General features: G+C 43.6%; 3 protein-coding genes across 3 annotated transcripts; all 3 read right to left on the bottom strand.

Moving 5' to 3' along the window:
* Positions 1-1,597: 1,597 nt before the first annotated feature.
* Positions 1,598-1,965, bottom strand: EAE97_000089 (uncharacterized protein; the record flags this gene model as incomplete). The annotated part of the gene is made up of 2 exons (XM_038870599.1): positions 1,598-1,845; positions 1,884-1,965. The coding sequence occupies 2 exons, from the start codon at positions 1,963-1,965 to the stop codon at positions 1,598-1,600; spliced, it is 330 nt and encodes a 109-aa protein (XP_038737960.1).
* Positions 1,966-6,480: 4,515 nt separating this feature from the next.
* EAE97_000088 (uncharacterized protein) lies at positions 6,481-9,221 on the bottom strand (the record flags this gene model as incomplete). The annotated part of the gene is made up of 2 exons (XM_038870598.1): positions 6,481-8,204; positions 8,264-9,221. 2 exons carry the CDS (start codon positions 9,219-9,221, stop codon positions 6,481-6,483), a joined length of 2,682 nt encoding a protein of 893 aa, XP_038737959.1.
* Positions 9,222-11,254: 2,033 nt separating this feature from the next.
* Positions 11,255-11,869, bottom strand: EAE97_000087 (uncharacterized protein; the record flags this gene model as incomplete). The annotated part of the gene is made up of 3 exons (XM_038870597.1): positions 11,255-11,391; positions 11,664-11,720; positions 11,848-11,869. The coding sequence occupies 3 exons, from the start codon at positions 11,867-11,869 to the stop codon at positions 11,255-11,257; spliced, it is 216 nt and encodes a 71-aa protein (XP_038737958.1).
* Between the last annotated feature and the right edge of the window lie 851 nt (positions 11,870-12,720).

Genomic DNA, 12,720 nt, shown 5'->3' with positions numbered 1-12,720 from the left:
ATAACATCTTCCGTGAGCTTACCTATATAGTCCCGAATGAGTTGGTTGAGAATTCTCAACGAGCATGCTCGATCGTGGCTGTCATTTGACATACGTCGCATTCACAATGAAATCAATCCTATCGTCGTTGTTCCAGAAAAGCAGTTATTCGCAGGGCATGCTGAGGCAAGTGTGATATATTTTGGTACCAGGAAGCTGTTCGGTCAGAAAATTGCGACCCGCAAGAGATTTCATAGAAAACTTTCCAGTGTAGTTCCCTTGGAGACATTTCTAGGTTGAAAAAACTGAAGTCAGCAATTCGTAATAAGATACCCTCGTGACCATGGAAGTACTCCATGGGATGGGTTATCAAGTCTTTCGGCTCGGTATCTCCCTTTCATTGTAATGACTCTGGGTGTTTTCCGTCCACTTGACCAGGTTCGCGAAAAATGCAAGAAAACCGGTATTTCAAGAATGAAATCAGTGGTCTACGAGCAGCTGCTTCACTCGGATCATAATTCATTAGTTTTCTATAGGATCCTCCTTCCGGAGAGCGCAAACCTGTCTGCGGGTTCTTACTGAGGAACCTCGTCAGGAGAAAGGTATGCCAGCCAAAGTTAGATCATGTGATTGATAGAATGAGTGACGCAATCGTAGACAGCAAGCAATTTTCCACTTTAGTTCAGGATTCAACTGATGCGAAGGACCAAAAGATCTCCAATCATTACCGATCATGTCAACGTTTCTAGGAGTGATATACTCGAACAAAGTTTCTAATAGTCCGAAACACATCACGACAATCAGAGGTCTTCAATTCATTTATCCAGTCAAAACATTCAAATGGTTTGAGATTCTGAATTTCAATTTGTATATCCTATTATTCTCATGCAATGAAAGCTTATATTCAGCCTGCTACGCCTCACTCTTGGTAATCTCACACTCCGGTATGATATGTATTCGTATACAAGATGTCTGACGGAGATAATCTCCACTTCTCGGCAATGATAGTGGTGTTGAGAGTATATACCGAGCACACTGCAATACAGGCACTGCTTGTTAGCTTTGTTCGGTGTAAGCTAGATATAATGTCGATTATGGCAGAACTGCGATGAGAACAGGTGAAACATGCCACATACAGTCGCATTGCTTCTTTTTGTGTTCGCTCAACACGTCGTCATTCATGCATGTTCTACATACCCGGGCGATTGATCTGCAGGTCCTGTTCTCTGTGAAATGAGCCAGCATGGGCGGCTGATGAATTTCTTCCATTCCAATTGACGGCTCATCGATCGGTTCTTCTTCATTCCAATGTGGCAAGATTAACGAGTTCATCTCCACGAATTTCCAACAAATGAGTATGTAACTCGAGGACAGGAGTTTCAACGGCGTGTGTTTTCAACAGGAAATTATGGCAAGCATAGACATGCGGTCTGATACTAGCAGGTGGATCATTGGGAAATTATTTGCCTATCCTAAGAAATCACGAGAACTCTCATTTTCAGGCTTTCTTATATAGAGAAATGAATAGTGTGAGGTATCGTGGCGTATAAAATTTGTTGTATTGGCCATCTTTGGAGTTGCAACTTGCAGAACTTGCGCAAAATGAAGTGTTTCCCATCTAGTGACTTCTGGAGGATTCCAAGTCATTCGGAGGACTGAAACCTCGCCAACAACCAATCCGTTGGACGACGCCATTGTTCTCCTCATCTGAACCCAATTCGTTGTTATGGACCCAAACAACCGGGCTGGTATCGTCAGCATTGCTAACGATTATCATCGCTGCGGCGGGCGCGGAGTTTCCATCTGCAGAAGGATGTTGTGATGCCATAGCTCCCAAACCCACGCCAAAGGTTAGTGTCAGGCCCCCTGTGTACTACTTCTGTTAACACTCTTTAGACACTAACCTTTGGCGTGGTATTTTTTCGAAACCAGGATCTCCAGAGCGGCAATCGTGTGATAAACTGACCAGTTGTTCCATGACGGCATCAATTGACGTTGGGTCGCACCATCTGGTCAGCCAACTGGTGCAAAGAATGATGTAAGCGTCTCAGTGATCTAAATTCCATAATCGGGAGTCGGAAGTCGCAATTTCCAGTCCGGCCTTGTTCTGCATATGATATTCTCGTTTATTTCGTGGAAAGTAACTCGGGGATTCCATGAGCCTTGATTGCACCAAGTCTGCTATGCAATTCATCGGTACCATGTTGCATGAAAAGCGAAAGTGATATGGCCAATATATCTCTGCCACATTGTAGATCGGCGCCATCGGTATGTCTTGGAACGAAGCCCACCTACATCAAAATAAATCATTAAGTCTTCAAACTGCGGAGAATGATGTGAATCCAATTGAGCGGAGGTCAATCATACCAATCAGACTCCCAATTACTTTCATACACAAGGGATGACGTTGGAACTTCTTTTCACAACGATCGCTTGACAGGCAGATCTTTCTCGAACATAGTCTTCAAGATACCTTAAGTGGGACTTTCCGCGGGCCTGCAAAGCCCCCTCTAGATACTTCGTGGCAGACTAAAATTTGAAAGTGAATTAGGTCTTGTGCCTAGGCTTCTATTTGGTGTATCTGGCTGGATGCGATTATTTCGGAAGCTTAAGGCGATCTCTTTTATGCTTATTGCTACAACTCCACTCAACCATCATCTTTGAAAAGACTAAATATCTGAAACATAATTAGTATTTCAGAGGATCGGAAAGCTCCAATCGAACTCAGGAATGCAGGATCACTGATTGTCCAACTGCAGTTGAGACTTTAGAACTCCTACTTCAGAGTGACCGAAATAAATTAGCATCTTTTAGGCCTTGGTTGTACCGAAACAGATCATCCAGCACAGCAAAAGAAGCGCACTCTTTGCTCTCGTTATTCTTGCTTAATTTCGTCCCGGAATTGGTGGCCTTTGAGTCTGAGACCTCAAACACTAGCAGTACCTGAATGTCCTAAGCTTGTCGAGCTGGTGACAGTCTGCGGTAGCAATATTCAGTTTATGATCTTTCTCTTGAACTTGCTTCACAGTTCCCTCTTTACCTGCGGGAGCAGCGCATCTTATGTGCCTGGTCCTGGCTCCTATCATCACACATATGTAGCTGACGATCTTGCAGTAAACTGTGCCACTGGTCTGTTCAGGAACTTCGTCAATTATTTGGGTAATTCTCTCAATATGTGCCCTCTGCCACTCACTCACTAATTGATCGACACAGTCAGTATCTTCTTTCTTGCCCCTCTTGAAGAACCCTAATGGGCCCACCTTTCGTGATCAACACCTAATATAAAGACAAACCGAACCAGAAGGATGATCTGTAAGTAATCGCCATATTTTCCTACATAATTTTAAATGTTCATTCGGCTGTAGGAGAAGTTTGGAGGTTGTTGCGGGGTTTTATGTCGAATTGTCTGCAGCAGCCATTAGCCTGATCATCGTCAAAATGCCGGCGTTTTTTCTTCCTTGCAAGGGACTTGGATAAATTTCTCTCCGAGATTTTGCGTATCGTATGGAAATTACACCTGTCAGACGCTAGCTTTGTGACTTACAGGAGGGGACTCCTTAATATTGCAGTGAGCCATGCTTCAGTATAGAAACTGGGGTCGTGGGTATGAATTCCAAATATTCGTATTCGTATAATCTAAATAATCTATGGGTGCCAAGCCTCTTTCTAGACCATCTCTCTAGACCGCCCTGGTCACTTCTCCTTAATGAGGGTAGTCATTGTGTACAGAATCAAACAATTTGGTATCGAAGTGTTGAGTCTCCCAGCTGAAAGGAAGACTGGATCGAAGACTGGTATGAAGTTGTGAGGATTCGTATTCCAATAATCAGTTTCTGTTCTATTGAGCTCAGTCAATTCTCTCAATTGGGCCGATATGCCGTTACCATACTGCCATGTAAACGGCTACCAATAGGTTTTGTAAAACTTGATAATATATCAAGCTGGAATGGACTGGGTCGTCATCTTCGTCTGAACTGCTCAATTCATGTGTGGGGGAATCGTCGAATTTAATACCGCTTGGATGGTGTCAATGAAAGTATTGATTACCTCACTCTAGCTGCGGATAACGAGTCTATCCTATGCTAGATTATGGATTGTGACCTCCAATCTCGGTGGTGATAGGTATTCTGAGATATAGCTGTCGCGGTTGGCTTGTCTGGGCAATCCAACGGAAGCGTTCTGCGGGGCATGGTTTTGATGGTTTCTACAGTTTTCTTCCCAAGGTGCAATGTCGCGATCAAGTACTTCATCTCTTAGTGGCGTTTAGGAAAATTGAACAGGGTAGGAACGAAGCACCCCTTTGCAGTTTTCTTGAAGACTGCAAGGAAGGAGCAATGATACTCGCATTACCCATGAAAAGCAAGAATATTTGAAGGAAAATAAAGAAGGCCACTGAGCTTGTACCGGCATCTACCTATGTAGAGCCTTGCTAAGAAATTAACACGTCATGTTCTTTCCACGTACTAAAAATATTGACAACAAGTTGATTGTAAACACGGAGTGAGGGTATTGATTATTGATGTGCAAGCTATATCAGAAAGCTTCCTTGCAATTGCAGAAATGACTGCCTTTCAGAACATTGGGTTACGTTTGATGATTTGAATTTGATTTGAGTTTTGGCTTGTCCATAAACTTCTGGCTGGCCTCGCTTCCATAGATTGAGAGGGATCAGAGTTCATGCGGCATGCAAACTCTCAAGTCGCTTCAATGCTTTAGTATCCTGCCGGTGCCATAGTAATCTGGCATCGATAAATATCTGCATCTCAGGGTTATAAGGTTTGGCTAAAATGCTGATCACTCTACTGACGCTGAAAATATCCACGCGTGGTGTATCTTCTTCGGACGGAAGAATTGTGGAAATCTTTAGAGAAATGAACGCCTGTTCCAGATCCCTCCATTTGTTGGTTTCCGGAGACTAGACCTCCAAAACACATACATCCGTAAACCGAGGCTTCGGTACCTTGGTGAAGGCGTTGAATACATAAAAACAGTAGATGATCTGCATTAATTAACTTTAAGCTGCCAACAAAGATTGTCGATATTACTTGTGGATCATCCTGCATGTCAAGCGCTGTGGCAAGGCATAATAGGGAACTAGATCCGAACATATACAATGTAGGGATCGTCAATCGCCCACCAAAGCTGAGAATATGGAACATGGAGTAGATTATCGACTTGATATTCATACCTCCAAAGATTCAAGCATGAACCTGAACGCCTTCAACTTGTATGCACGGTCTCGTTCCGAGATATGTCTCGGCATGCAATGATAACGCCAAGAGCGGACCCGCTAAGGATAATTCCTCTCTCCTTCATTTATGTCACAGCTCCATCCGCCCACTTCGCATCTATCCATCAATCACATTACTCCCGAATAACATTACCGTGCCGTCCCGTCTACCACCTTGATCTCGACCTCCCACTAAGCAACGCTTAGACTTGCTTAATTTCACTTCCACTGCCTCAATCACTTGATTCCACTAATCCGCAGATAATTCCTCCATACTCCACCCCTTCCCGATTCTCTCTTACTTGGCACTTGACGGGATCCAGTTCAACTACCGAGACTCGAGCGAGAGAAAGCACAATTTTATGTTTAAGTTTAAGCCAAGCTTTTTCTCGTATATGCGAGAAAATGCTTGGTTTATCTGCAACTGAGGCATTTCGACAATTCTATATCGCATCACGAAAGATAATCCCACTTTCGGAGTTAAAGTATCGTTTACTTAGTATCTTTGCTTTCCATAATTTATTTTCGGGACCGGTGTGATTGGAGATGAACGGTGCATATGCAGATCAATGTAAAAGAGGAGGACTTTTGGGCCTTATGCTTTTGTTGTATATTAATCTGTGCGTTTAAGCAAGTGACTGCACATGTGTCTATATGTGAAGACATGACGTGACGTCGAAGTCCATTCGAATTGTCAAGTGACAAATTGATGTATGAAGGAAAGCCTGTTGTAGTAGAGATCAAGAATGCGTACAATTTGTGTACGGACTGAGGAGGGTACCCGGGGGAAATGCATTCACTAATCCACGCAGTGTAATCAACGCACACAATATCAAACATTGCTCATATTGTCTATAAAGTTTCTTTCCTATGACATAATTCGTAACTCATAAGATAAAGGGCGCAGGCATAACATGATTGAGTAGACATCCTTCATTTTCCGCATCCGTGACGCCCACCTGCTCCAACATTTTTTTTTTTTCGTATCCATACCAGCCCGCGACCAATATCCATTATTCCTGCCGACCACCCGCTCGATGCACCAGAAGCCCCCCAGTAAATAAAATCAACAACTAAAACACAATCGCTTTCCAGATTGGAACAGAGCATTGTGGCTATAGTAAACATGAAAAGAAAAAAGGCCTGGTGTGGCACGATGGACTTGAAAGACATGACAAATATGACATGAGCAACAATGGATATCATCGTAATAACAGAAAGCAAGTAGTCGTCAAGTCGTCATAAACAAATACCCCAACCATGTAGACAACTCAAACCATAATCCATTCACCCTCAGTGCCCTCCATATGCTTGCTCCATTTGAAAGGTCCGCCTTGACCTCTCATTGAGTCTGGAGATGCTCTGCCATCTTTGCCTTCTGCCCATAGCTTTTCCAGAACTTCCAATCCCGCCAAGTTATTAAGATATCCAGATCTCCCCATAATCTCTCTGCATTTGCTTCTCACAATACTCTGTTGCAATTCATTGACACACTCACTCCCGCTTATAAAAAGAGGCCACAACAAGAACTTCTCACATCCACTGTTGGTCTCCAAACTTGTTACATAAAACAAGACTTGGCTGACCAAATTCTGGAAGTTGAGATGCGAGCTTGGAGTCTTGGGACATGCAAGACGTTCGGTGTACAAGAGAGCTGAGTATCGGAACGCCTCAGAAATATATCCGAAGTCGCGAAGCTGAGTGGGGGTTGGAGTGACTGGAAGAGAAGAGACAATGTGAGAAGGAGAGAACTCCCATTCTTGAAGTGCTAGGCGAGCGGCTTTCCATTCGGTCCAGAATGTCGTGTGTGGGTCGTCACTGGACATGAAGGATGGGACAGATGTTGTTGGAGAGCATGAGGTGGGCGAGAGAGGTGTGAGACTTTGCATAGGAAAAGTGGGTTCATCATCAAGAGACATCGTTGAAGCGAAACCATTGCCGTCGAATGAAAGAGAATGAAGATTATAAAAATCAACAAGTGCTTGACCAGCTAGACGAGGTCTGTGAAGTCCATTGGTATGATGAATATGATTTGGATGAGGAGGGTGGGTCAGGGCATCGTTCATGACTGGTCGATGTTGCGACAATAAATTAAGGCGTCCCAACTTGGCGATTGTTTTAAAAAGGACAGCGTCGCATCCCGCCATGTTTTCCAGCCCGTGATTGGGATTAGACGGGCTAGCTAGCATTTCAAGGTATCCACCTCGAAGCTGAGCTTCACGATCGTTGATTGAAGCGGCAATGCCGTCAAAATAAGTGAAGAGAGATTCCATCCATCCCCAATTACCGGTCTCGGTTCCGCATTCTCGCATCCCGAGAATCTTCTTCACTCCGGCGAATTGAGTACGGAATTGAGCAATACCAGATTCGCACATTCGGTAATGACAGAGGATGAAGAGTGTCGCGAGCACACAATCGTGACGGGCTTTGGAAGGATCGGTCAATTGTTGATTAAGGAGGGAAACAGCTAGAGAGCGATGTTGATACTCTTCTTGGAGCGATGAGTCGGTGCTCAAAGAATCGGTTAATGTTGATTGAGTGGAGGTTCTTCTAGTGCAAACCGGTCTACCAATAGACCCCGCATTAATACGATCTTGAAGTTCGAGTTCAATCGGTTGGCGCCAATGATCTTGACCTAATGATTGTTTTCGTTTCATGCGTAAGTTGCAAGCAGCAAGCGCACAAATGGCATGTTGAAGACTTTGACTTGAGGATGCTAGAGCGAGAATGTGTTCGCGATATGGATTTGAGGGGCTATCGATGACCACTACCGACGGGCAGATGATTTTCTCGTAGTAATCTAGAAAGAATGAGATTCGAGGTGACATTTCGGATGTAAGTGAAGATGACATAGAATCATGCCCAGTAATATGACCATAAGTATCTGTCTCCGACGAAGGGGAACCAACATCGTCTTCATTTATAGAAGTCCAACCAAAATGACTGGACCTAGCGCTTGTAGCAAATACTTCAGGCTCGTGAGAGCTTTGGATGCCTAGTGAACAATGGTTAGCAAACGGGGTCTCAATAAACGCGTCGAATGAAATTATTCACCTAACATTTCATCATCATAGAAGATTTCATGTACTGAAGAAGACGTTTGATGAGATCTTTGAGGTTGGCGTCCTTCTGACAGGTCATACATATTTTGATGGGAACTCATGCTCGAGCTCATTTCTGATGGAGCGTAGAATTGATCCGGACATGATGTAGGCCCACGTGAGTTTCCCATAATATCCGAACTTTGATCTGTTACCGAGGTATTTCTGGAAGAATAGCTGTTGTACAACGGTGCGGGGCTGTTGAGGAAGGGAACCTCGTCATTTTGAAAAGACTGACTGATTGGTGATGTATACTCGCTGTCAGGATATGGACTCAGAGAATCCACGGAACTCGAAAGTCCTTCTGGTCTTCCAATACTAAGCGTATGTATCCGATGAAGTTGCGGGGGTAAAGATCTTTGCATATGCCGTTGTTGTGTATCAGGATGGTACTTTGGAATTGTGAATTCGTGAGATGGTGCGGTAATATTCCAATCTGACATTTGGGTAGCTGTTGAAGCATTTCCATGAGGTGCCATGTTGACAAAATCATATGTCATAAATGGGCTGACAGGTACAGAAGCTGCATTTTCTAACTTGATTCGAACACCCTCTTCATTTTTTTCCAAAGTTCTCGCAATGGTAGAAGCAGCTCGAGGACGAGTAATGGGTGGACTTTTTGGAGCAGGAGGGGATTTTGCAACGGGTAAGGATAAACCTCGCAGTTTTCCTCGACTTGCCACTCCCACACCCCAAGTCAATTGAGTTTTGTAACCTGAGCACTCATTTCCCACTTCCAGGCATTGCGAGCAATATGGTCTTCTTCGATCGCATTTAACGTTGCGTTTGGTACAAGCGAAACAATCGTCCGATGCACCGCTGGCTGGAGCTCTCCTGCGTCGCTTGCGTTGAGCGACAGTAGGCGGATCCGACGAGGCAGAGGAAGGAGGGCAGGCTACAGGGAGAGTCATTTTTGATGGTAATTATGAGGTAAAAACTTGAAGATTTGATTGAAAAGAGAAATGCAAGTCCATTGAAATATAATGTAGCCAAGTGAACCAAAGAAGCATGTGGAGAATAGCCGTTGGCTGAAGCTTGGGGTTGCAATATTTGGAGAAATACATGATGGGCATGTCAATGAGTTATGAGGAGCAAACCGAGCTAGACGATGAATAACCCCTAGACAGTAGGTCCGCCCCGGCGCACATTCAAGTTACGGGTGGGGATCAGCACTGCGGTTTTGCAAGGGGGGAAAGGGAAATGTAAAAAGATTGTGATGTAGGGTAGAGTGGACAGGGTATTGAAGTTGGAGTAGCGCGGTTTTTCTAGGAACCGAGGACCATTTTCAACTACCACCTCCGAGTGGTTCAATCTATAATTCGACTAATCAGAAATTATTCACTGTTTGCAGAGGAAGCACAACGCAGCCTTCCATGCAGGAATCTTTGCTTCTTTCAATTACTTTACATGTAGTCAATAGCGACATCAACGATATTCTTAGTTAATTGTGCTCGTGAAACCTTGGCTCAAGATAGAAGATTGGAGGAATTTTGGATTGGCTTTTGGATTGGTTCTTGGTCTGAATGCTTAATTTTAGGATTCTGGTTCAAGTTGGCCCACTTTGATATACCTGATTTTCGTGAAGAGACATAAGATCGAGAGCTTTATATGAATAAGCTTAATATGTCTCCATCCACAATCAATCCACTGAAGCATGTCCGTTCATTTTCTGTGCCGTGGAGGTTGATCTGAAAGCCGGGGTGATATTTCGCCATTGCGGAAGCTATCTCAAGAAGTGCCAGCAGACCCCATACAACAACCGGGTTTTAAATTATGATTAGTTTTAACAGGCTCTATATATTTTGGTTCGTCATGAAATCCCATGTCCCATTCTACTAGCATCATTTCCCGTCGTAGTTATTGGACGAGAGGAGTTTCAAAATGATAGGTACAGATATGGCTTAAAACAGATTGTAGGAATTTCGGAGATGAGAAGTAACAGGTAACTGTCGACAAGCCACTGGCGTCAAGTAACCACTAAAATACAGTATCGGTGGGGAGGCAGACGGTGATTCTATCTCTCCCCTGATTGTTCGGTACTGCCGTGCACATGCCTGAATTAGTAGCCCGGCCGTTGATAATGTTTAGCTCGCTTTAGCCCTGTTTTACTTGTGCAAAACATCAAGAAAGCGTTCATATCCCGTGTTGCAGTACTAAAGTTGCATTATGACGAGATTGTTGATGTGACAATGCAAGGCATATTTAGGACTTTCACCCAGGACATTGAAATGATGAAGGGCGATGGAAAGGAAATTGCTGTAATTCGAGCCTTTGATCCCAATCTGACACAATGTGCGATCAAGGCACAAAGCGTCTGATTACAACCGATAAGATTGCTAATAGATAAGAAGCACTATACTATTTGCATTTGAATGCAGGAGAGGGTAGTACTGACCGTACTTAATGAGGGGTATTGTATATATTTTCATGTCTGAGCTGTCCATGAAGAACTAACTTCATCATGGGTCTTAATGAGGTTGGGTAGCAAACTAGTATGCGATTGGTCACTTACCTGCAGAGCTCAAGCTCGTTTATTTTCTGCAGCTAAGAAAGCGCGAAAGACGCAAAACTGTAAGAAATGAGAGAATAGCTGAGGTGCGGATAGGACTTATTCGAGTCTCGAAGAAATAAATCTACTTCATCCTTCTGTATGGCAGTTGGATATTTCTTTCATCATATTTTTCGATTGGATCAAGCAAGAAACACCCACAAAATGATATCAAGTCTTCCGAGCCACTCATATCAATCATACTCCATATTGTATGCATCTGGCCGTCGACTAGCCTCCATTATGGGCCATTTTGCACTAGGATCCCCCTCATGATCTTCATTCCGCTTTCACAAACCTCTGGATGAATGCTAAGGGTTGGATGATAAGAATAGTAATGATTCTGACAAACAGAATCATTGTTATTACATACACTGTGATACGCATGACCATTGATTAAGGGTCCAATCTAGACAATTGCAGATCTGTCGAATCTATACGGCTGGACCTCAAACCAAAGTAAAATCCTTGATGATCATCAACCAAATTCACAAGAGGGGTGTAGTATTTCCATTTGATTCCGATATCTGTTGCTGCAAGGCAAGTTAGACAATCGCTGCATGAAATAAAATGAATCTTTGGTGGCTCCCCCAAAGGTCGATTCGGCAAATCACAAACCGAGGACCACAATCAAGCCAATCAATCCTTGTAAAGCCTGTCTTCAACCAGATTTGATGGCACTACCCTGAAGTGGATGCGAGCTAGAAGCTTTCGAAGACGCATAGAAGGAATTCGCGCTACGATGGAACTCCCAGAAGAACGATACAAAGCAATATTATATCACAAGCATATAACCTTAACATACAGCTCTCTTCCAGCGCTCTCCCAATCGGTTCACCTATGTGCTTTAGCAAATCCGTGCCTACATGATATCTTTATTCCTTCCAATTGCAGGCTTTAGATGCCTCGGTGTGGCTTCTCAACCCCGGTGGAGGTGGATCAGGGGGATAGATAGATCCCTGTTAATCCCTCAGAGGTTACAACTTTACCGGTCGTTTCCTTCATCTTCATCGCGAGTCAGTATCTCATCAAAAGCAGGGCGATATCCAACTACTTTTCCTCATTTTTCAGACCAGACTGGTCCGGATGTATGTGCAATCTCATTATTTACGAGGATTTGCTAGCATCGTGCTGTCTCAGGTACAGGTCAAAAAGTTCAATGATACATTCCAGCGATCAGCCGAAGTAACGAACTAATTTTTCTCACAGTCAAATTTAGTTCACAAGCATATGTGTTTTTTAGAAATATCAGCAAGGTTAGTTGTTTAAACTTTAAGAATTATGGTGGCTCAGTGGTTCAGCACAATAGTGACAGTTAACATTAATGGAGTACATATGGGTAAGGAAGCTAACGAAACAACAAGGGAACCATGATAATAGGCGATTAACAATAGAATTTAAGACCTAGTTGTGAGAAAGTCAATTCGAACTTTCAAGGTCTGTCAAATCTTGGGTTATTTGGTGTCCTATCTAGTACGCAGCAATGTTATCAAGATTGGGTAATATCTCCGATACGCCATCGTTCGTGATGTCTCAGATATGCCAAGTTAACCTACCTTTTTTACCCGCACCACAAGGTGGACCTGCCCACCATCTCAATTCCTCAGTAAATTGACGGACTTGGCCTAAAGTTGCTCTACCGACATCAGTGAATGCTTAATGATGCGAATCATATGATACAACAGCCTTCTTTATGATTTTTTGCGCGGCTATTTGAAGAAGGTATAGATGCAGTCTGCAAGGGATCAAGAAGAATTTACGGGAACAGAATCCTATCACTGCCTCTCATCGCGCTGTCCGTCGCCGAACTTCGCCGCCTACTCCGAAATCCTTTCGCACTTAATATTTTTCTGCTGATTGGT

Source organism: Botrytis byssoidea (genome assembly GCF_014898295.1).
Source record: "Botrytis byssoidea strain MUCL 94 chromosome Unknown BBYS_001, whole genome shotgun sequence".
Lineage (NCBI taxonomy): Eukaryota > Fungi > Ascomycota > Leotiomycetes > Helotiales > Sclerotiniaceae > Botrytis > Botrytis byssoidea.
The sequence above is the reverse complement of the archived record's forward strand: the minus strand, read 5'-3'. Positions and strand labels throughout refer to the sequence as shown.